Source organism: Neovison vison, chromosome 8 (genome assembly GCF_020171115.1).
Source record: "Neovison vison isolate M4711 chromosome 8, ASM_NN_V1, whole genome shotgun sequence".
Taxonomy (NCBI): Eukaryota; Metazoa; Chordata; class Mammalia; order Carnivora; family Mustelidae; genus Neogale; species Neogale vison.
In genome coordinates, this window is record NC_058098.1 from 23,181,002 (window position 1) to 23,205,306 (window position 24,305).

General features: G+C 37.4%; 1 protein-coding gene across 3 annotated transcripts in view; it reads left to right on the top strand.

Annotated features, from left to right (window-relative positions):
* LOC122916124 (ubiquinol-cytochrome-c reductase complex assembly factor 1) overlaps nt 1-24,305 on the top strand; it is a 99,562-nt gene that overhangs the window by 12,010 nt on the left and 63,247 nt on the right. For 2 of the 3 annotated variants that reach the window (XM_044263163.1, XM_044263165.1), the window contains exons 3-6: nt 7,619-7,714; nt 9,393-9,500; nt 16,143-16,215; nt 22,148-22,205. In XM_044263163.1, the coding sequence (XP_044119098.1) occupies nt 7,619-7,714; nt 9,393-9,500; nt 16,143-16,215; nt 22,148-22,205 (335 nt within the window). The remainder of the gene's footprint in view (nt 1-7,618; nt 7,715-9,392; nt 9,501-16,142; nt 16,216-22,147; nt 22,206-24,305) is intronic. The other variant, XM_044263164.1, reaches the window with a different exon arrangement.

Here is a 24,305-nt window from a genome sequence, read left to right on the forward strand (position 1 = left end):
TTTGTGCCTGTACTTCCTGGGCTTCTTACTCACTTTGGCACAGAGTAGGCGCTAAATATATGTTGAATGAATAAAGGATATGTCTGTACAGAGGAGGCATTCTACTTTATGTAGTCATGGAGCTATTTCTTTTCAGAGTTGAGGTATGTTCTGTTACTCTTCGTGCATTGGAAAATTTTAATGAAATTTATCATGGAGTTCTAAGTCATTTGTTTTTGTGTGTATATGGGTGGGGGGGAGCTCATCATGTGAATCTCAGACTTATGTCTCATTCTTTGAATCAATAAACATTTCTTGAGTACCTAGTATGTACCAGGTACTGTATTAGGTTCCGAGACAGCATTATAGCAATCATCCATGAAATAACTTAGGGTGGTTTATCTCATGCTGACAAGAGGTGATTTCAGCCAGTATAAATAAACTGGACATTTTGTTGTGCCTCATTGGCACATTTTCCCACTTTGAGGACCCCTGGTTGGAAAAATCTGGTTTTCTTCAGGTACATGTCTGACAGGGAGACAGATTTAGCTCAGAATGGAGAAGAACTTTGTGTTAATTAGAATTGTGGGGTCATGGAATATGTGGGCTGCATTTTGACATAGTAAGTTTCCTGTTACTGGAAATATTCAGGCAATGGTTAGAAGACTTATGTGTTAAGAGCATGACATAAAAGAATTCATTGGTTGAATGATAGTATCAAATGATCTCTAAGGTAATGTCCAATGCTGTAATCCTGTTACTATTTTCAAAAAGCTAGGGACATTATATTCTTATCTGTCTTTCCTAAATAACGTTTTGGAGTTCTGTCAGGCTTTGATGAGTCTACTTAAAAAACATTTTTTTAGGGGGAGACTGGGTGTAGGTTAAGAGTCTGCCTTTGGTACAGGTTGTTGTCCTGGGGTCCTGGGATTGAGCCCTGAGTTGGGCTCCCTCCTTCTCTTCTCCCTCTGCCTCTGCCCCCCACTCATGTTCTCACTCACTTTGCTCTCTCTCCCCCCCAGTAAATAAATAAATCTTAAAAAAAATAAAAACCATAAAAAATCTTTTCTAAAATTTGAAATAAATTTACAGAAAAGTTGCAAAGATAGTATTCTCATATACCCTTCGCCTAGCTTTCTCTAATGTTAATATCTCCTATAACAATTGTGCACGTATTGAAACTAGGAAATTAACATTGATATTGTACTATCAACTAATCTGTTTAACTTTTACCAGTCTTTTTTCCACTAATGTCCTTTCTTTGGTTCTTCAATTTCAGTTTGTCTAATATTTTCTTGTAATTAGGTTATACATTTTTGGCAAAAGTGATGTTCCCTTCTCAGTGCATGATTACAGGGGATATATGATGCCAATATGTCTTGTTACTGGTGATGCTAACTTTGATCACTTGATTATTAAATTGGTGTCTGTCAGGTTTCCCTACTATGAAGTTACTATTTTCCCCTTCATAATTAATAAGTACCTTGTGAGAAGATACTTAGAGGCTATGCAGATACCCTGTTTCTCAGCATACTTCTCTTCACTACTTTTATTTTATTTTATTTTATTTTTTTAAAGATTTTATTTATTTATTTGCCAGAGAGAGATTACAAGTAGGCAGAGAGGCAGGCAGAGAGAGAGGAGGAAGCAGGCTCCCTGTTGAGCAGAGAGCCCGATGCGGGACTCGATCCCAGGACCCTGAGATCATGACCTGAGCCGAAGGCAGCAGCTTAACCCACTGAGCCACCCAGGCGCCCCTCTTCACTACTTTTAACATCCATCAGTGTTTCTTTTTTTAAGATATATAATATCAATTAATTAATTATTTTAAAAGTTGTGGTTCAAAAACACATAGTATTAAATTTACTATGTTAACCATTTTTAAGGATATAGTTTAGTGTAGTATAAAGTATATTCACATTGTTGTATGATGGATCTCTAGAACTTTTTCATCTTGCTAAACTGTAATTCTGTACCCATTAAACACTAATTCATCCCACCTCACCCTTGGCAACCACATTTGTACTTTCTGTTTATGATTTAGACTATTTTGGATATACATTTAACTGGAATCATATAGTATTTGTCCTTTTGTGACTTAATGTTGCTTAGTATAATGTTCTTTAAGGTTTTATTTTATTTATTTTTTTTATTTATTTGACAGAGAGAGATCACAAGGAGGTAGAGAGGCAGGCAGAGAGAGCAGGGGAAGCAGACTCCCCACTGAGCAGAGAGCCCAATGTGGGGCTCGATCCCAGGACCCTGGTATCATGACCGGAGCCGAAGGCAGAGGCTCAACCCACTGAGCCACCCAGGTGCCCCGCTTAGTATAATGTTCTTAAGGTTCATCCATGTTGCAGCATGTGACAGGATTTCACTTTTTAAAGGTTGCATAATTTTCCATTATATGTATATACCACATTTGCTTTATCCATTTTTATGGGACATTTGGGTTGCTTCCACATCTTGGCTATTGTCACTAATGCTGCACTGATGTAGTGTGCAAATATCTCTTCAGGGTCCTGCTTTGGATTCTTTGGGATGTATACTCAGAAGTGAGATTACTGCATTATGTGGTAATTCTGTTTATGGTTCTTGACTGCTGTAATCATTCCTGTGATGTTCGTATAATGGTGATTTTCTGTTTCCATCATGATTACTGTATTGTTTGGAATTCTACTGTTTAAGGAAGAGCTGTTACTTCTCTATTTATTTATTCAGTTATTTATATCAGTATGATTTCATGGATGTTTATTTCCCTCTGAGTTGTAATTTGTCTTGCTTATTATTATTTTTGTTTATCAAATTGTCCCAGGTTTGACTCTTAGGGACTCCTTCAAGTTCTTGTCTATGAGCTTTCATCATTTTTGAACATTATTTCCTAGCATAAGATGTTTCAAGTTCATGTTGTATTTTCTTTGCTTTAGCCCTAGATTCAGCAATTTCTTTAAGGAGCCCTGGTTCCTTTAACTGGAGAATAGTATTTGGAGTGTTTGGAAACTCAGAGATTTGTGCTCAGTGCACAGAGCATGTGTCATTGACCTCTACTTAGGTTTTTGAAAGCAGCTTGATACAGGGGAAGGAAGATAGCTCTGAATATATGTCTAATCCTTTAATGAATTTTTCTTCTTTGGACCTTATTGTCCTCATTTCTAAAGTGGGAGAAAATTGTATCAGCTTTGCAAAGTTGTGAGATAATTTGAGTAAAAAACATCAAGCATATAGGAGTGAGGCATATAGGAGATCTTCAGTAAATTGTAATTGCTGTTTTTGTTGCTATATGTATGTTGATGCTACTTGGGTAAATTTTATCCTCACTGTATAAATTGAAACTTTAAAAAAAAAATTGTCCTAAACTACCTCAAGTTGCAAGCTTTCCCTGGGTCTTAGTTTCCTCGTCTGTGAAATGAAAAGGTTGGACTTAGATCTTTGGGATTTCTTCCAGCTCAAGTGTTGTTATTCTGAGTTACTCCTTAGTTCTTCAGTTGCTTTTCCTCCAAGCTAAACAACCTCAATTCATTTTAACCTTTCCACTAGGACCTTTTATTCATCTCTTTGATCATTCCTGTGGTTCTTTTCTGGATCTTCTCCAGATCGGCCTCCTATTTAAAAAAATAAAAAAATCCACCTAAGTTTTATTGAGTGCCGACTCCATGCCCAGAATGATATTGAGCAGTGGGACAGTATAAGAGGGACTGTTCGCTGGTAGAGCTTACAGTTTTGCTAAAGGGACCAGTTATGCATACCATGGTAGTCCAGAATTGCTGGAGTCCTTCCTTCCTTTTCTTTTTTTCCCCTCCTTTCTCTTCCGTCCCTCAGACCGTCCCTTCCTTCCTTCCTCCCTCTTTCAGGTCAGGAAGGTCTCTTTACTTTCAGAACCTTCCTGAAGGTTGGGGGGAAGGTCAAATCTTACATTTATTTTAATGAGGACTGCCTGCGTAAGAGTTTATCATTGGAGTTGTCTGGAACAGGTTCTGTTTCTTGTGTAGTGAGTCTTTCTGTTCTCCATAAGACTATGAGCTGCTTGAGGATAGGAATTGTTTGTATCCTAAAACCTCACGCAAAGACTAGCATATTGTGGGCATTTAATTAAGGTTGGGTGAATGAAGAATGTATACATGGCATAGAAAAGACAAGAAGGAAATAATAAATAACCATGTAAATGGTTGGGTTTGTTCATTCAACAAATATTTGAGTGTTTCCCATATCCAACACACTATAATTCATTCTGGTAATATGCCTAGTTTCTACCCTCATGGATCTTTTCCGTAGTGGTGATAGGAAATAAGCAGGTTTCAGAGGTACATACTTGTACATTATAATGAGTACTATGAATGAAATGAACAGGCTACTGCTAGAATAGAGAATAATGGGATTCTAAGAAACTATTTTAGATAAAATGGTCAGAGAAGTCCTCTTTGAAAAAGTGACATTTGAGTATTTCAGGGTATTTTTTTTTTTTCTTTAACAAGAAGTTGTTTATTGGTATTTTTTCAGATTAAAGAAAGGAAAAATTGATGTCTTTAAAGGTCAAGGGAATCTTTTGGGGGGCAAGAACAACAAATAGTAAATGTGTATTTATAAATATGTGTAGGTATGCGGAAATTAGGTGTTGTTCTTGGTACTAATACTTAGGTACTTCAGTAGTTCAAGTAGTGTTAAATGTTAGCTCATGAATAATGGTTAGAACAGAAATAGAGCAGTTGGTGAGACAGTCACACAGGAATCCACTGGTTACTCCTGGAACTATGGGAGAAGAGAAGGATCATATAATCTAGTTAAAGAGAATTTGCCCCAAAGCCCAGCTAGTTGAAATTGTTGTCAGTTGTTTTTTGAACCTGTTTGAGTGCTTTGTGTTCTAGATAAACCATTATATTGGTGTATGTAATGTAATGGGAGGTGTTCTGTGATTGTTCTGTTTTATAAAGCCTGCTTAATACCTATGAATTAAAGCACAAGTGTCCTTGGGACTGACCGGGAAAATCCTAATATTTTAATATCCTTATTTGAAAAGAAAAGTAAATAATAACTCAATTAGAAATTCTGTTTTTCCCTCATTAGAATTAAAGAAAAAATCATTTCATTTCATGTTTTCCCTCTCTTCTTGGAATAAACCACAATTGAAGGGGTAACCCTCCTTCTGCTTCCTCACCCTTGTTTTGGTAAAGGTAATAAAACATTACTGAGAATTGAAACTATTCCTAAATACATCCATAATTCTATTAACAAAGTAACTCTTTAATTTCTATATGTTTCTTTCTAGAGATGCCCATATACATTCATGTGTCTACCTATAATCCTATACATTAAGTGTTTTCATGTTGCTAGCAATAATGAGCTTTAATGTAAACTCTGGACTTTGAGTGATAAAGATGTGTCAGGGTAGGTTCATCTGTCATAAGAAATGTCCTGTGTTGCTGGGGGATGCTGGTAGTGGAGGATGTGAGTATATGAAGAAGGGGTTTATGGGAGTTCTCTGTACTTCTGCTCAGTGTTGCTGTGAACCTAAAACTGTTTTAGAACATAAAGTGTATTTAAAAAACCTCAATGATTACCTGATTTTCTATTGAGTGACTTTACTGTAATTTAATTAACCATCTTATTGGACTCCCCCTCTTCCCCCATCAAGTTTTCACTCTTGTGAATAATGCTACACTGAGGCTCTCTTACATCAACTTTTTTCCCCTTGGGAATTTATTTTCAAAACTGTGTTTATTGGTCTTGATTTTATTTCCAACCTAATAGTGTTAATGGTGACTATTAAAGAAGACAATATATGTTAAGGCACTTAGCATTGTACCTGGCATATGATAATTGTAAATAGTGACTATTTTATTGCCCAAGTGCATTCAAGTGCAATGAGAACATAAAAGGAAAGCAGTTCTGATCTGAACAACAGTGATGTTGGTGATGATGGAAGCTTCTATTTATTGAGTATTTTGTGAAAGGTACTTTACATGTGTTATCTTCTTCAGTCCTCCCTACAACTGAGATTCAGTAAGTCGCTCATGGCCACCCAGCTTATACGTGGCAGAAGCAGGCTTTATTTATTTATTTTTAAAAAAGATTTTATTTATTTATTTGAAAGAGAGAGAATGAGAGAGAGAGATCATGAGAAGGGAAAGGGTCAGAGGGAGAAGCAGACTCCCCGCCTAGCAGGCAGCCTGATACAGGACTCGATCCAGGGATTCCAGGATCATAACCTGAGCCAAAGGCAGTCGCTTAACCAACTGAGTCACCCAGGCGCCCCAGAAGCAGGCTTTAAACTTAAAATTGGCTGTTAAGATATCACCTTACACCAGTTAGAATGGCCAAAATTAACAAAACAGGAAACAACATGTGTTGGAGAGGATGTGGAGAAAGGGGAACCCTCTTACACTGTTGGTGGGAATGCAAGTTGGTGCAGCCTCTTTGGAGAACAGTGTGGAGATTCCTCAAGAAATTAAAAATAGAGCTTCCCTATGACCCTGCAATTGCACTCCTGGGTTTTTATCCCAAAGACACAGATGTCGTGAAAAGAAGGGCCATCTGTACCCCAATGTTTATAGCAGCAATGGCCACGGTCGCCAAACTATGGAAAGAACCCAGATGCCCTTCAACGGATGAATGGATAAGGAAGATGTGGTCCATATACACTATGGAATATTATGCCTCCATCAGAAAGGACGAATACCCAACTTTTGTAGCAACATGGACTGGACTGGAAGAGATTATGCTGAATGAAATAAGTCAAGCAGAGAGAGTCAATTATCATATGGTTTCACTTATTTGTGGAGCATAACAAATAGCATGGAGGACAAGGGGCATTAGAGAGAAGAAGGGAATTTGGGTAAATTGGAAGGGGAGGTGAACCATGAGAGACTATGGACTCTGAAAAACAATCTGAGGGGTTTGAAGTGGCGGGGGGGTGGGAGGTTGGGGTACCAGGTGGTGGGTATTATAGAGGGCACGGCTTGCATGGAGCACTGGGTGTGGTGAAAAAATAATGAATACTGTTTTTCTGAAAATAAATAAATTGGAAAAAAAAAATTGACTGTTAAGGGGCGCCTGGGTGGCTTGGTGGGTTGGGCCTCTGCCTTCGGCTCGGGTTATGATCTCAGGGTCCTGGGATTGAGTCCTGCGTCGGTGGGGGGTCTCTCCTCCGCGGGGAGCCTGCTTCCTCTCTCTCTCTCCCTGCCTCTCTGCCTACTGTGATCTCTCTGTCAAATAAATAAATTTAAAAAATCTGTTTAAAAAAAAATATTGACTGTTAAGAGTCTTTTCCCCCCCATCTACCACACTGCTGCCAATGTTTAGGTAGGTCTTTATTACAATTCTAGTTCCTAGAGTTGCCCCAGATTTATTTAGTTCCAGGTTTCCAGGGCCAAATCCTTTTATTTATTCAGGCAGGCGAGAATTCTACCGCTGAACCACCAATGCCTTTTATTTATTCAGGTATCCAACAGATGTTTATTGAGTACCTACTGCATACCAGACACAGTCTTAGGTGCCCATCTCGGATTCTTTTCGTGATCAGATCACCAGGACCTAGGTTGGAAGGATTCTATGATCTTTACTTTGAAGCAGCTCTTCTCAGAGTAGCCATCCAAGTGAATGCTCTGTTGCTTACATTTATTTATTTATTTTTTAAATCTCCCAGTGGCCTCAGATGAGCCAGTCCCTGGAATGTGGTGGATCAGAACAGATTCCTGGGATAGATGTTCAGTGGAGTAGGAAGTATCACACCACAAATAAGGTGAGAATTATTAGTATTTTCTACATTTATAGACTGCTTTGACACAGGTATTCTTATTTGAATTTTAGCAGAATTTTTAGCTGGATGAGGCAAGGAATTTTATTGAATACAGGTGAGTCTCATGGAAATGAAGTGACCTGCCCAAGGTCACAAGGGTAAGTGACAGACCAACTGAATATTTGAACCTAAGGCTTCTGATCCTGTATTCTGTATCTCTTCTGTTGTACTGTCTTGCTTGGAAAACACTTTAGAGAAAAAAGTTGTTACAGATTTTTCATATGTTAAAAGTAAAGACTTTTATATGTTAAAACATACGTTATCTGTTTAAAGTATTTAACTTGGAGAATTTCTTATAGCCTGCCGTCATTTGGAGAGCTTAGCATTAGAATAGGTTTTTCTGGGGTGCCTGGGTGGCTCAGTGGGTTAAAACCTCTGCCTTCAGCTCGGGTCATGATCCCAGGGTCCTGGGAGAGAGCCCCACATCGAGCTCTCTGCTCTGCTTCCCCCACCTCTCTGCCTACTTGTGATCTCTGTCTGTTAAATAAATAAATAAAATCTTAAAAAAAAAAAAAAAAAGAATAGGTTTTTCTTGGAGTTTATTTGCAAACTACAAGACTCATAAAATATGGTATACTAAAAATACAAGTTTAGGAACATTTATTCACTGCTTGCTTTGGTTGGTTATGATTCTGAATGACTTTTGACTGCTTTCAGACAGTAGTCTTCTTTCCTTTTCCTGTTATTTTAAAACAGAGCATTCTGCTTCTCAGAATTCTTCTCTGGGAGATGAAGGCCAAGATTGCCTTTAAAAAGTACTCTTTTCCATAGAAGTTTTATTCTCATAGCCCACATCTGTCATTTCCTAGACATGGGTCCATAGGCGTATAGTCAGTGAGGTGGCTCTGAAATTTGAAGGACACCTATTAGAGTTCCAGATGTGTTTGTACTGAGTGATAAGATGCCCAGAAAAAGAAGAATTAAAAATTCTAGGTGGGGACGCCTGGGTGGCTCAGTTGGTTGGACGACTGCCTTCGGCTCAGGTCATGATCCCGGAGTCCCGGGATCGAGTCCCGCATCGGGCTCCCAGCTCCATGGGGAGTCTGCTTCTCTCTCTGACCTTCTCCTCGCTTATGCTCTCTCTCACTGTCTCTCTCTCAAATAAATAAATAAAATATTAAAAAAAAAAATTCTAGGTGAAAAAAAAAATCTAAGCAATAAAAAATACCCTTATATCTAATAAGAAACAAAAGCATTCTTTTTTGGATAATTATTTTGGGGGGTGCCTGTGTGGTACAGTCTGTTAAGTGTTTGACTCTTGGTTTTGGCTCAGGTTGTGATCCTCAGGGTGGGGAGATTGAGCCCCACATCAGTGCTCAGCAAGGAGTCTGCTTAAGACTTTCCCTTTGGGGGCACTTGGGTGGCTCAGTTTGTTAAGCATCTGTCTTTGGTTCAGGTCATGATTCTAGGGTTCTGGGATTGAGCCCTGCATGGGGCTCCTTGCTCAGTGGGGAGTTTACTTCTCCCTCTTCCTCTGTTCTGCCCCTCCCCCTGCTCATGCTCTCCCTCTCAAAAACAAACCAAAACAACAAAAAATAACTTTCTTCCTTTCCCCTCAAAATAGATAAATCTTAAATTTTTTTTTTCAACTAATTTTGTCCCTTTCTTTTTGATGAAATAGCTTTCTACTACCAAGGATTCCCCACAGCCTGTTGAGGAGAAGGTCGGTGCCTTCACGAAGATAATAGAAGCTATGGGATTTACAGGACCTTTGAAATACAGTAAATGGGTAAATTCTTTTTAAATTCTTCTCATTTTCTTTTTGGGCTTTATGCCTTCTGCTCCTTATAGATTTTTTTTTTTTAAAGCTTCTGCTTTGCTTTTGTGAAATTCATGCATTATTTTGAGAGCTTCAGAATGTGTTGTGTCCCCCCCACCCCATTCCGAGTCAGATCTATGTAATGTGTGGGTCTGGAGTATTCTCTCTGTTTCCTTAACCTGATTCCATATAAGTATTTCAGTATAAGCTAAGCCAATAAAACTGGGCTTTCCAGGTTCTTGCTATGTGATATGCCATACAAATGAGTTCTAAGGAAGTGGATGGGCAAAATGTTCTGATGGATAGCATTCTTAAGGAAATATTACTCTCTGATGAATCCATATTCATAAGTGATTTTTTTTCACTAGGTCATTGTAGTGACTTTTGTTAAAATTTTACTAATAATCATTTTTAAATTAATCAATTTTAAGATTTATTACAATTCTTACGATAGAGGGAGATTTGCTAGCTATGTCATTCCTAGTCAAGTCTTGGCCTAGCATGTTATTTGCTTTATAGTTGTTGCTATAAATGAATGAATGTCTTCTGTGCATCAGGTACGTATTGCCCCTGGGTTTTATAAGTGCCTCTAACCAATTAAAGTAATAAAATATTAGCCCAGTGTGTCTCCTGGTGCTAGCGTTTCTCTAACTTTATAGCAGAAGTGCCTTTTAATGTTTTTCAAGGTTGCTAGAATGTTGGATAAGCCTAATCAGTCATACGTTATATAGCCATCAAAACAAGTCAACACAAAGCAGTAGGGAGGACTTTTCTAGAAAACTTTGTAGCTTTGCTGCAAATGATCAAATAATTCCAATTATGCCATTTTAACAGGATGGATTAAAATTAGAATTTCAGTTTTGTTGCAGACTTTACTTGTAGTTTCTCTTTGCAATGTCTGGTTCTCTTCCTAACAATTCTCACTGCAGCAAGTGTAGGCTTCTCTCTATAATCTCTTTTTTACATAAATTCTGAAAAGCTAATGGTGATTCCACAAACATTTTGTTTTTAAGGGGCTTTAGAAAGTATGGAAGATAACACATACACAGGTAGTGATGTTCTTGAGACTAAGATTATGAAGTGCCTTCTTAATTGTCAGTGAAATATTAGTTATATTCATCAGTTATCTTTTTTACATCTTAATCTTTCGGCAAATGATAATCATTGATATATTTTGTGATTATGGCATTTAAAACTTAAAATATGTGTTTGTTTGAAAATTAGAAATTAAGAGAAAAGAGAAATGAGAGCAGAAAGAAAAAAAGGGAAAAATTTACTGTTTTATTCATTTCTTGAGGTTGAGTTCCACTTTGTTGCTACCATTGCTTTGTCTAGTCTGTTTTTTTATGATTCCAGAGGGAAAGTTGGCTACCATTTGGAGGATTACTAAATCATCAGGAAAATTTCTTCACTGTTGTAGTTTAAGTTAGCCTTTGATTTTTCTTGGTTCCTTTGCGACCTCAACTAAGTACATAATATTTGCATTTTAAAAGGCTTTATGATGTGCAGTGTCTACTTTTGTAACCTTTATTTTTAAATTTCTGACATCAGAACATCAAACATGACATTCTAGTATAATTTCAGTGGGAAACATAGGTATAACTTTACTTTTGGAAAGACTACAAGCCCTGGGTGCCTGGGAGGCTCAGTTGGTTAATTGTCTGCCTTCGGCTTGGGTCATGATCCAGGGGTCCTGGGATTGAGTCCCGCATCAGGCTCTCTGCTCAGTGTGGAGAGTCTCCTCTCCCTCTGCTGCCTGCTCTCTCTTCCTCTCTCTTTTAAATAAATAAATAAATAGAAAGAAAGAAAGATATATCGATTGCAAGCCCTTTTTGGTAAAATTGACTTGGATATCTGATCAGGCTCTTGGACTGTACTGGAAAGATCTTTAAGTTTTGCGTTTTTACATGTCTTTCATTAGGGAGTAAAATATGTGCTTGACATCAGCAGTATCAACCATCTTTCCCCCATTTTTTTCTGTAACATTTTCATATGTAGTTTAATTTTTCTTTTAGATTCATATTTAGGAATTTAAATGTAGCTTTTCCTTACCTGTTTGTCTTGAAATAACCAGTCTTTTCCATTATCTTTATGTAGCAATATCAGGCAAGACAAGGACATTTCCCATGTTCAATTGCATGTCAAATAGGCAGTTTCCAGATTAGCATAAAGCCAAGAAATGATTTCTGTTCTGAAGGACACTGACAAACTGGAATGCATTCAGAAGTGGGCAGTGGAGGGCGCCTGGGTGGCTTAGTGGGTTGGGGCCTCTGCCTTCGGCTCAGGTCATGATCCTGGAGTCCTGGGATCGAGCCTCTCTGCTCAGCGGGGAGCCTGCTTCCTCCTCTCTCTCTGCCTACTTGTGATTTCTGTCAAATAAATAGATAAAATCTTTAAAAAAGAAAAAAAAGAAGTGGGCAGTGAGCCTTGTGAAGGGTTTAGAAACCGTGTTGAATGAAGAGTGGTTGAAGGAAATAGAGATGCCTACCCTGGGAAAGAGAAGACATGATGGTTCTTCTCAAGTATTTGTCAAAAAAAAAAAAAAAGACAATCTAAGTAAGGTATTCCACTGGGCAGTGGACTTTTCATGAATGTTGCATGAAGCATATTTACATTCAATGAAACAAAAGTCTTAACAAGAACTGTCCTTCAGGGGGATAGGTAACCTCCCGAGGTCATTGGACTTGTTTGAACAGTGGCCCAGATGGTTGACTGTGAATCAAGAATGCTGTAGAAGGAATTCCAGTACAGAATAGAAGGTTCAGATGACTTCAAAGCCCCTTCAACTCTCACACAGCTGTTAGTGCAGACCTTTTACTACATTCATTTTTCATCTTGTAAGATGGCACAAGATGCAGCAGTCAGTGGGAGAGCTGATTTTCATTTCTTAAAGCTGCCTGAGGTGCTTGTGTTTTCATCAGAGACACTGATGAAGTCTTCCAGAGTTAGCATGAAATAAACATGAAGTCTTTTGAGAACCAGAACAATTTGTATTGACTGGGTGGAATTTAGTGCACCTATTTCTTTAACTTATATTAATGCATGAATCCTTGAAGAAATTCTTTCCCCAAGTTGCTATTTCCAGTCCCTCTGTGATGGTCTTAGGGGACTTGCTTTAGACATTTGTCCAGGAAAATGGCTCACCCAAGTATAAAGGCTTGGCTTCACTGCAGGAAAAGTGAGGAACTATAAAATGCTCCTGATTGCCACATTATGAGCAGTGTATAAATACACTGGCTGGTCTGGTGAGGTCTTCATTATTTGTAATGGATGCTTTCTTCATGAACATGTTGTGGGGGAAAGCCTTCTTCAGGGAAGATTTGGATCTTGGTGGCAAATCTGCCTTTCTTAGGTAGAATAATTAATGAACCTATAGGACTGTCTCTATGTGAGGATCTGGAGGAAACTGTGGAGTTAGGAAAAAAAAAAAAATCAAGAAACAGGCCATTAGGAATTTTACTTAAAATTGTGAATGTGTTGACATTTATATACCAGTACCCACATTTGACAAATACTGATTTTTGCCATATTTGCTTTAGTTTTATTTTTTCCAAGATAAACTTTTACAGAAAGTAAACTAGCCCATTTTTCCTTTCTTCTCTTTCTCCACCAAGATAATTACTGTTCTAAAGTTGGTTTTGTCATCCCCTTGTACATTTTTTTATCTTTTACCACTCATATATTATCCATAAACAACATATGTAATATATTGTATTAATGAAAACTATATAAGCAGTATCTCACTTTTCAATCTGTTTTTATTAGTCAGCATTATGTCTTTGAGTGGAGATCTGATTTTTTTCATTTCAACTGCTGAATAGCTTCACACTGTATAATTAAACTACAGCTTAACTATTCCTCTACCGAACACAGTTGTTTTAATTCTTTCATAATGGCAGTACCTTTTAAATTGTGCGGGAGTTTCTTGAGAGAGAGAGAGATGGAATTGCTGGGTAAGTATTTTTAACTGTATTAAATTATATTCATGACTTGTTTTATCAGTTTATATGTCCATCAGTTAGGGTTTAAAGGTTCAGAATCATTTCCAACACTTGATACTGTCAGACTGTCTCATGTTTACCAATTAGATGGTGTGATATAGTATTTTTTATTTAGTTTGCATTCCTCTGGTTACTAATAAAGTTGAGTGTCTTTTCCTATGTTTACAGGCAAAAAAAAAAAAATTGTCAATATGTCTATAGTTGAGGGTAGGCTGTAAGCTTCATGAAAAGCTAGAGTTTTTTACTTCATTGTTCGCTTCTTTCTTCCCGATGTCCAAATCCACATCAGGTACTGAGTTAGGTACTCAATAAACTATTTGTTCACTGAAGTGAAGAGCTTAAAGATGTCCTTAACTCCCTGCCTGAGGATAGAAGTAGGGCGGTCAAAGCCAAGCATTAGGATAATGATACTGGGATGTCATTAGTTTGATCATGGTACAGACCAGTACTCCCCAAAATGTGTTCTGTGTCAGATACTTCTAAGAACTGCAGGTGTTAACGAAGTTAAATAGGCTTCTTTTTTAGCCTGCTGATACGGTGAATTACAGTGATTTGATTTGTGAATGTTGAATCTGCTTTGCATTTCAGGAATAAATCCCATTTGGTTGTGATTTATTGTCCTTTTAAAATATTGCTGAATTTCATTTGTTAGTATTTTGTTAAGGATTTTTGCATCTAAATTCTTGAAGGCTGTGGTTCTATAGTTTTATTTTCTTCTAATGACTTTGGTTTTGATATCAGGGTAATATTGGCCTTATAGAAAGAGCTAAGAAGTGTTCTTCCCTCTTGTTTTCTGGAAGAGTTTATGTAGATTTCATAACATTTCTTTAGATGTTTGGTAGAAACATAGAGTGATGTTTAGTGATGCCATTGAGCATGGAGTTTTCTTTGGAGAAGGCTTTTTTTTGTTGCTGCAAATCCCATTTCTTTAATAGATAATAGGACTATTCATGTTATTTGTTCTAGGGAGTTTTGGTAGTTTGTGGTTTTTTCCAAGAAATTTGTCCATTTTCTCTAATAATCGTATCTGTTGTCCTAAATGTGTTCATAATAGTCCCTTATTATTTTATGAATATTTCTAGGATATGTTGTGATAACTTCTCTGATTCTGGTAATTTTTATCTTCTCTGCTTTTTCTTTATTCCTTGATCAGTTCTGTCAACATTTTATCAATTTTACTGATACTACTAATAAACTGGCTTTCGGTTCTTAGATTTTCTGTGCTATTTTTCTGTTTCTAATTTTATTGATCTCTATTCTTTATTATATCATTCTTTCTGCTTGCTTTTAGGTTTAATTTGCTCTTTTTAGTGTCTTACCATAGATTTTGTTTAAATTGGCTTCGAATGCTTATTTATTCCCATGTAGATATATGTTTTTCAGTTGTTACATGTTTATTCTGTTTTCCCCTATATGAGCTTTACTCTGAAAGCCTTGAAAACATGACAGACCTCAAATTAGCAAAGAAAAAAAATCTTAATTACAATTAGAGACATAATCCTTCCCTAATTTATTTTGGGTTCTTGTGCCCATTAGAGACACTGCTGTTCTGACCCTAGAGTGTTTTGAGAAATGAGCATGATACAGTGTTAAAGTATTTTTTGGTGAATTTGAACCGTAATAACATAGCTTTACTAAATTCTAGATTGTTTTTTCTTCAGTTGTATTTCATTCTCAGTTTCTGCATTTTTTTAGTCTGCATATTTGAGTTTGTAATTATCATTTTAAGAAAAAATTAGCTGTTGTAAGACTTTTGTGGTTGGACTAATTTATTTAATTGTATCCTTAAGGAAATATTTTGAAAGTCCTTAGAAATACTTCCTTACTTTGGCACTGAGTTGGTCTTCAGACCTACAATTTAACTCTTAAAAGAATTTATTTTTCACTTTCAGATTTATTTTTATGGAGGCATAATGTACATATAGTAAAATATACAGATCTTAGGTATACAGTGAATAAATTAAAATCACCACTCAAATCAAGATTCTAAGAGAATTCTTAGTGCTTTGGGAAGTAGTAAAATTTTGATCCTTTTACTATATTTTGCATTCATTGAAAACCCTTAATGGTAAGCACAGCCTTCTCTTAATCAGCAAACTATAAAACTAGGGAAAATTTGGAAAAAAAGACTCTTTCCCCAAGGTATAAAAAAGACTTATAGAAGAGATAGTAGTGCTTCTGAAGTAAGGTTGAAGGATTGAGGGGGTTTTTGGTTTGTTAGTTTGATTTTGGTCATAGAATGGGTAATTTTTTAATAAAAGGGGTTTCAGATTATAAAGAGTTAATGTGAGTGATGCTGAATAGTGATTTAGAGGCTCAAATGTGATGAAGTAAGTTTGAATTAAGGAGAGATTTCATATAAATAAATATTGGAAAAATCTTTTTGACATTTTGATGCTAACTCATAAAATGTGAAAATTGTGTGAAGTCTGTGAATGGTTAGCTTTAAGAAAGTAATAATCTGTGTTGGTTTAGCTATTAAATTTGCCTAGAGACAGGTTTGGACTCCTCCTCCTGGTTGAACAAATATAAGATGTTGTGACTATATCTGCTAGCACTGGAACATACTTGGTCATATCTTGAGTTTGATTTTATTTTATTTTTTGTCTAGAAGATTAAGATTGCAGCCCTGCGCATGTATACTAGCTGTGTGGAGAAAACTGACTTCGAGGAATTCTTTCTAAGTAAGTTTACTGTTTTTGATAGTTCTGAAAAGGAAAATCAATCTACTTTTCATGGGGTGCCTGGTTGGCTCAGTTGGTAGAGCATGTGACTCTTGATCTTGGGGTTGTAAATTCGAGTCCCATGTTGGGTGTAGAGATTACTTAAAAATAAAATCTTAAAAAAAACCCTATTTTTCGTTTTTATGACTGGGTCAGTTTTGAGTCACTATTGAAACAATTTTTCCTGTACAAAAGTGTGTAATAAAAGCTGCTTATTTTTCTCTTTTAATAGAATAAACAAAGGCAAAAAAACCCTATAAATAAGACATTTTAACAAGTTAGAGAAAAGAAGAAACCAAAAATTTGTCTAGTACTTTGACATTTTCCACACATGCATCTTTTTACGTATGAGTACTCATAGTAAACAAATCCTGTTCGCATTCTGGATGTTGTACTTAGCATTTTGGGTGAAGTGAACTTTTTGCCAATCATTCCTCTTTTATTTCTAGTTTTTAATTGTTTTGGTTGATGCCTAATGATTGTTTTCTTTCTGTTGAAGGATGATTGGGTCAAAGGTATATATATATATATATAATTTTATTATTTATATCCCATTGAAAGTAAATTGTTTTCCAAAGGGGTTTTGCTGGTTTAGATCATCACTGACCGTTGATTATAGTGACATAGTATTCATTTTGATGCTGTCAACTGTTTAGTTACAAATAAAATTAGTTAAGCAGGTACTTTTAAAGTAATTGAGAAAGTTGAAGCTGTTTCTAGTTCTACAGATTTTGGAAAGAAATGTGTGCTGTGCACATCTGTGGTTATAACCATTATCCTGGAAGCAACAAACACTTGACTGTATATATTTGATAGTTTTCATGGAGAGCAAATATTTGTGTAGAATTATGTTAATAATAAGGAAGATAGCTAGATGCAGTTTGGATTATTTAATAACTTTTGGTTTTTAAAAACCAAATCCAAGTTCTTTTGGTGATTTTATAATTTCAGCAGATTGTAGAAACTTAAAATACATACCCTACTGAGTTGTAATCCTGATTTAGTGTCTACCTTCTGTTTCTTATTTACTCATAGGGACAAAAGTAAACTTTCTTGCTTCTTTTTAATCTCTAAAAAATTCTCATTTAGGAGAAATTAGTCTGAAAGGAGAAAATATTCTCTATCTATTTGATGAAGAAACTATTAATATTTGAAGCTGGATTTTTCCTAAGTGATTTCTGGAATCCATCTCCCCAAGTATTTTTCATCAAATCTTTTTAAAAGTTCATCCTCAGATATCTGTTTAATATTTGATTTTATAAATAACTAATAAATTTATAATTATTTTGAAATGGTGTTTACTAGTTATCTTTGTCTTAGCCAGTCCTCATTATTGAAGATCCTTGAGTTAATATTATAAATTGAATACTGAGATTATTATTGTATGTTTAAGGTAACATATCATGTTTCAATTTATGATTTGTTGTTAACTACTAATAAAAATAAAAGTTTATACAAATTATTACCATTACATGCTAATCACATTTACATGGTGTGCTTTTATATTGGGCTCATTTAGGAGTTACAAAACCTTGTAGGATAGGAAGGACTTGTATTGTTTTCATTTTTATTTTCTTTTCAGAAGCAGTTGTAACTTAAAGGCGAAGTGATTTCCCAAAGTTGCTTAGCTTGATCCTATGTTGTCTGGCTTAAAGGCCAGGAATTTTTTCACTATAATATATGACCTGTGAAAGAATGTAATTGCAAATTAGAAATTGTAATTCATTTTAATATATTTATATATTATTGTTTTTAAATAAGAACTATTCCTAGAAGATATTCTATTAGTATTATTAACTGATGTTTACGTATATTAGAGTGTGTTCACCTCAATAAACTTTGTTCTAGCTTTGCCCTTTGAAGTTGTTACCTGGAGAGGCAGCACATTTTGGTGATACCACTCTTGCTTATGGTTTTTTGTTTGTTTGTTTGTTTTGTTTTTTGGGAAAACCAATTTTCTTTTTTTAATTTATTTCTATTTTTTAAAAATTTTTTCAGTTTATTTATTTTCAGAAAAACAGTATTCATTATTTTTTCACTACACCCAGTGCTCCATGCAATCCGTGCCCTCTATAATACCCACCACCTGGTTCCCCCAACTTCCCACCCCCCCGCCACTTCAAACCCCTCAGATTGTTTTTCAGAGTCCATAGTCTCTTGTGCTTATGGTTTTTTAAGACCTAGTTTAAGAATTGCCTTTTAGGGGCACCTGGATGGCTCAGTGGGTTAAGCCTCTGCCTTTCGCTCAGGTCATGATCTCAGGGACCTGGGATCCAGCCCCGCATTAGGCTCTCTGCTCAGCGGGGAGCCTGCTTCTCCCCACCACCACCCCCGCCTGCCTCTCTCCCTACTTGTGTTCTCTCTCTCTCTGTCAAATAAATAAATAAAATCTTTAAAAAAAAAAAAAAAGTATTGGCTTTTAGACTTACAGCTAATTCATTTGTATTAATGCTCCAGTGTGGTCCATCTTTGTTGTTGTTGGGTAGATTAACTTTTAAAATGAAAGCAAAGTGGTTCTGAACTGTGGCTAGGAATAAAAAATGGAGCCAATCTGAAAAATACGATTTGGAGGCAGATAAATATCTATGAAACAATGAGACTTGCGTCTTCTAAAGAAAGGTTCTAAAGAGTAGGCCAGGCAGGTTTGGGGTAAAAGAAGAGAATATACTTCCCAAGATTACACTTTTAAAGTGGCTATTGCCCTTGGATTTTTGATATTTTAGGGCTTGACTTTTAGAGTCTTTAGCATTCAGTAGTTTTTAAAAAGGATAGAGAGGCTTAGGTAGCTCAGCACTGTCATCCTTACTCTTCCAAAAAAGTGAGGCCCGTGTTAATTCCTGAAGATTGTGTGAGAATGATTGTGAGTAGCCCTATAGCCTCTTGGATTCACCCCCATAAAATGTCCAAGTTATAGACTCTGTGTCATCTCGGAGCCAACGTGTTCAAAGGTTTTGATCCAGTGACCTCAACCTTGGGGATTCTGACTGGTGAGACTAATGGCCCCCTGTTGTTTCCAAGATGTTCTGATGGTGTATCCCATTTGTGGCATCAAGAAGTATAACCTCTGTGAGAATGCAGTGGTTTGCTAACTGGTCTTTTGGAGATCAGTTCTGTTATGAGGAGCACTTTGGAACAGATGGGGTCAATCAATAAAGTTTGTGTTGAATTCCATACTGAAATTCTGTTCTGTATGAAAACTGCTTTGTCTTTAGCTCTTAAGAGACTTAATACCTTGGAGAGGAGTTTCCTTAATGAGTAAGCTCTGAGTCAGTGATTGAGGTTCATCATTTTATTGACACAGTCTTAAATAGTGAGCTATTTAAGATATTTTAAACCCTACTGTTGAAATAATTCAGCGAGAAACAATAGTAAATATTTATTGAGTACCTATTAAATATTAACCATTTTGCTAAACGTTTCATAGGCCTTATCTCATTTAATCCTCACAAATCCCTATAAGGTAGGTTCTCTTGTTCTCCCCATTTTTACAGAGAAGATGGCATAGGCACTGAGAAGGCTAAGTAACTTTACCCAGAGTCACGTAGCAAGTAAGAGGTACAGTCAGGGTTTTGAATCAGGAGGTCTGACCTGGAGGCTGCATTAAACAAAAACTGTGTTAATACTGCCACTCCATAACAGTGATGAATTATTTAATTTTATCCAGCTTGATATTGAGGAAGAAAGTACCTAGCCTCAGGAAATAAATGGGCCAAGTGTGTACTGGTGTAAGAGTGTGATCTTGACAAAAGGCAGTAACAGATTTTAACTTTGACGTGTTTAAACACAGTTTTTTGAGCTGAAGATCTACTATGTTTTTGTGATGCTTATGGTCATTCAGTGGTCTTATTTCTCAGGGCTTTACCCTGTGGGTTTCTGTTCTGACTTTGCTGGGTACAGGGAGTCAGTATGCCAGCTCTTTTCCCATCGTTAGCCCTGAGCCGACCCCCAGGATGGAAAATGGTGACCCAAGTCCAGCTGCTGGCCTGTCCGTCTGTCTGTGCTTTCCAGCCCAAGAATTGATTCCCTCTCTGAGAGAATTGGAAAGGCTCCTGGAGGCTGCTGAGAAGCTTTGATGTAGAGGTAGCAATTGAACAGATTGTCCTTTAGAGGCAGCCAAATTTCATTTTCCAGATTGAAAGACAGACTTCCAAGAAAACTTTTCTTTTTAATGTTTTGTTCTAGCATCCAAAAAAGGCCCAACTTCAGATCTGGGCTTGAGAGTTTCTCATGGCTATTCTTGTTCTAGGTGGAGGGTGGTTGGCCCACTCTCAGATGGCATGTGTCTTAATAGCTGTATGGTTGGCCAGGCCAGCCTTCACCTCCCTCCTACTGGGTTCCAAGAGGAAGTCCACTTGACAACTGCTGGGCACCTCCCAGTAAGCTCACCAGAGTATTTTGGTGTCACTTTATGACAGATCTGAACTTAAACTCCAGCCCAGTCACTAGCTTGTTATATTGTGGCTGCCCTCAAGTTACTTAGCCTTTTTGGTCCTGTTTCCTCATCTCTAAAAGGAGGATTATAATGCCTCCCTTCAGGGTTAAAGTGAGAATTAAGTAAGATAATGTATTGCCATGACTAGCAGTGGACCTGGCAGGAAATACGGGCCCTTAGTGAATGTTAGTTTCTGGTACTAGTATTAGAGAACCAGTTAGCGATTAAGACCACAGTGCCTGAAATCAAGCAGATCTGAATTTGATCCTAGATGCTTGATTTCGTAGCTGTGTGACTTGGGCAATTATCATGGTCTGTAAGAGTCCATTTTTTCACCTGTCATTGAGGGTATTAGTAATATCTACCTCATAGGCCTGTTGGTAGGATTCATTGAGTCATGCATGTAGGCATCAATTACAGTGTCTCACACAAAGTAAGCCCACAAGGAATGCAGCTCTTTAGTATTATTGGTAGTATTAGTGTGCTTCACAGAGGTTCTGCTCTGTGTTTTCTCTCCTAGTGGCCCTAGTTTGTTACCATTTAGTACATTGTATTGTTTACAAGGCAGAAAATATCCCTTTTTTCTTGAGTCATTGCTCAAAGGGCAGATTCTACTCGAAGGGCCCAAACTGAGCACTGATACTTTTCTTCATCCTCTTGCTTTACCTTTTCTCCCTGTCATGTAATCGGGAAGGTACATTCAGTGGGGGACCCCTCATCTAGGCCAGAGGCATTTCCTAGAGATCTGAGAATTGAGAGGCGTGGATGTCTAAGCAGTGACCTGAGTTTTTAGTGTCTTAAAGTTTTGTCATTCCTAGGGGGTGATGAATGGCCTTTCATTAGATGTAATCTGCTTTCCTTTTCAACTGCAGCTCCCGAGAGCCTCACTTCTTTCTCCTGGTCATTTATTTTGGGCGAATCATTCAGCATACCCAGTATGTTCGTAGTATGCCCAGCATGTTCGTAGCATACTGGGTCGCCTTAAGGAAGAAAGACAGGAAAAAGAAACTAGAAGAACTTAGACTTCTCAGCAGGGCAACAGTGAAAAACACTTACACTTAAGTGTGGTAGACAAAGTAGTGTCAGCCTAGCTTTCCAGATGAACTTGAGACTAGGAAGGGAAAATAGCATATAAGTTGGAAGGAACCATACAGATCATCTAGGCCACATTATGCGAAGTGAGAAAACGGAGCATCTGAGAAGAAAAGCGATTTGCCTAAGGCCACACAGTAAAGTGGTCCCAGGGCTGGGACTAGAAGGCTGGTTGTCTGACTGCATTCAGTGCTCTTTCGACCCATCATCTTGCCCTGTGGTTCCACTGGCCCTCTCTGTGGTCGCATAATCAGAGAACATTGTAGCTGCCATATATTTGAGTTGAACAGATTCCTACCAATATTTAAAATATAGTCAATATTCCTTCTCTAACCCCTCACATATTTATACTTTATTGTTATTTTCTAGGGTGTCAGATGCCTGATACATTCAATTCATGGTTTCTTATAACTCTACTTCACGTCTGGTAAGTGAGCAATTTCAGTGAAGTCACCAAAAAAAAAAATTTTTTTTTTTTTTTTTGGAAACACTGCTAACTTGCAAGGTATAGCCTTCAGCAGGGCTGATGATATGAAATGGCAGTTGTTCAGGCATTAAAAACTGTTCCTTTCATTTTAATAACTAGTGTCTTAAAGCACATTTTTATTAAAGGTCACAGCATAGTCCCAGAAAGAAACTAATATTTGTAAGCTTTTCTCAAAGAACACCTAACCTGGTGAACAATGCTATCACTATCTTTAAGAGACTCTGTGAGCATGGATGGAAAGTTCTCTCCCTTGGCTGTTTTAGGAAAATTCACATTTACGTAAAAGTGGTTTGAATTGTGAGAATCCGTGGTCATTTTCATTGCTGGTCATCAGAAACCTATAACAAATTATAGCACTGACATTTACGCCTGTACCTCTAAAATGTGCATACAGGTTAAATTCATGCCAGGTTTGTTGCATGTAAAAATATTTAACACCTTAAACAGTATATTTTTTCTTCAGCTGCAAATTAAGTAGCCAAAAAAAATCAATTTTTCATCTAATGTTACACAGTATTAAAGGTCAGAAGGATATAGGAGAGACGTTGAAGTGGGGGCTGGGGAATGCATTTATTGAACTGCCAGATCTTGGGAAAGTAAATTCTGGAGAACTAAGTTTACTACTTTGACCATAGTGAGTATCTGAGGAACGTGGGGAATGGTTGCCCTGTCAAAAGGACCCTTGTTTGAGACTCTCTTCAGCTGAGCTTTGCATCACAGGACTGACTACTATATAAAGACTTTTTGGTTTTGATCGCCTCTGAAGTATTTCTCCTTCTGAACTTCCATAGTCACTGAGATTGGCTAAGGGGCACAAGGTAGCAATTTATTTTGTGTTATTTTTTCTAAGCGGGTACTTCATTGAGTGCATGCTCTGTCCTGGGAAGTTTGCTGGGAACTAGCAGTGGTTCTCAAGAAGCTCACAGTCTAATGAGGGAGATAAGACATTTAAAATAGTCAGCGATAAATTGGAATGGCTAGGTTTTATAATAAATCTGAGTAAGTAGTGCCTGTGGGACCACAGAGGAAGCCACAATTATCAAAACCTTTACTAGTTCTGCCTTTTTTTTTTTTTTTTTTTTTTTTAATATACAGTCTTTTAGTCAGGCAGCTGAGAAGGCAGACTACCCTCTGTCTGAACGGTGAAGGTTAAGGAAAGGTTTAGGGAGGGCAGCTGGATATACTGAGAGGAAAATCACTTTTTTAAGAGGAGAGCACTGCAGAGGTGGCACTGCAGAATTACTCACTGGAAAGGTGGGAGGGCTGAAAGGAGGCTAGGCTGTTCCCAGAGGAGCTCAAAGATAATATTCAGAGCTGGTATGAAAGACTCTTTATTGCCCATATAGCTAGAGGTATCAGAGAGTTAGAGGGAGTGGATGGCAAAATAAAATATATAATCCCTGTAACCACATCCCAAGGTCGATCCCTGACTAATAGTAGCCAGGAGAACCTTGAAATTACTTAAGAGTTCTTTCAAGATAGCCACCATTTCCAGACATGCCTGCTGCATCTTCCTTGCTGAGGTTGGTTCTAATTTCTCAGAGGAGTGGGGAGTACCAGTTAAGTAGGGGGAGGGCGGCTGTGTGCCTCAAATCCACACTTGGTCTCCCCTCCACCCTTCCTTTTTAGTTCTTAGGATCTGCAGCTTTTCAGTGGTAGCTTTTCAGTTTGAATCGGGAAACTCACTGGGCGTTAAGGACTGGGGGCTTTGGAGAGAAGGGCATGTACCTTCGGAAACAATCCAGCAGGTGACAGGCAGAAAGTACAGTTGCCCAAAACGGATGACATTGAAAGATGTGCTGTGCCCAGGGCACAAGCAGAATCTATGGAAGGACAGGGAGGTGTGACTAAATCCAAATTTGGTGGTAGTGGTTGGGGAGAGTATTGGATAAAGAGTGGCTTTGTGGCAGGAGTGACATTGAGATATACCATGAAGGGTGAGGAGAATTTCTGCCAGAGAAAAGGAGGGCATTTTAGGTTGAGGGAATATCAGGGGCAAAACACAGAATGTATGTTCAAGGACATGGAGCATTTGAGGAC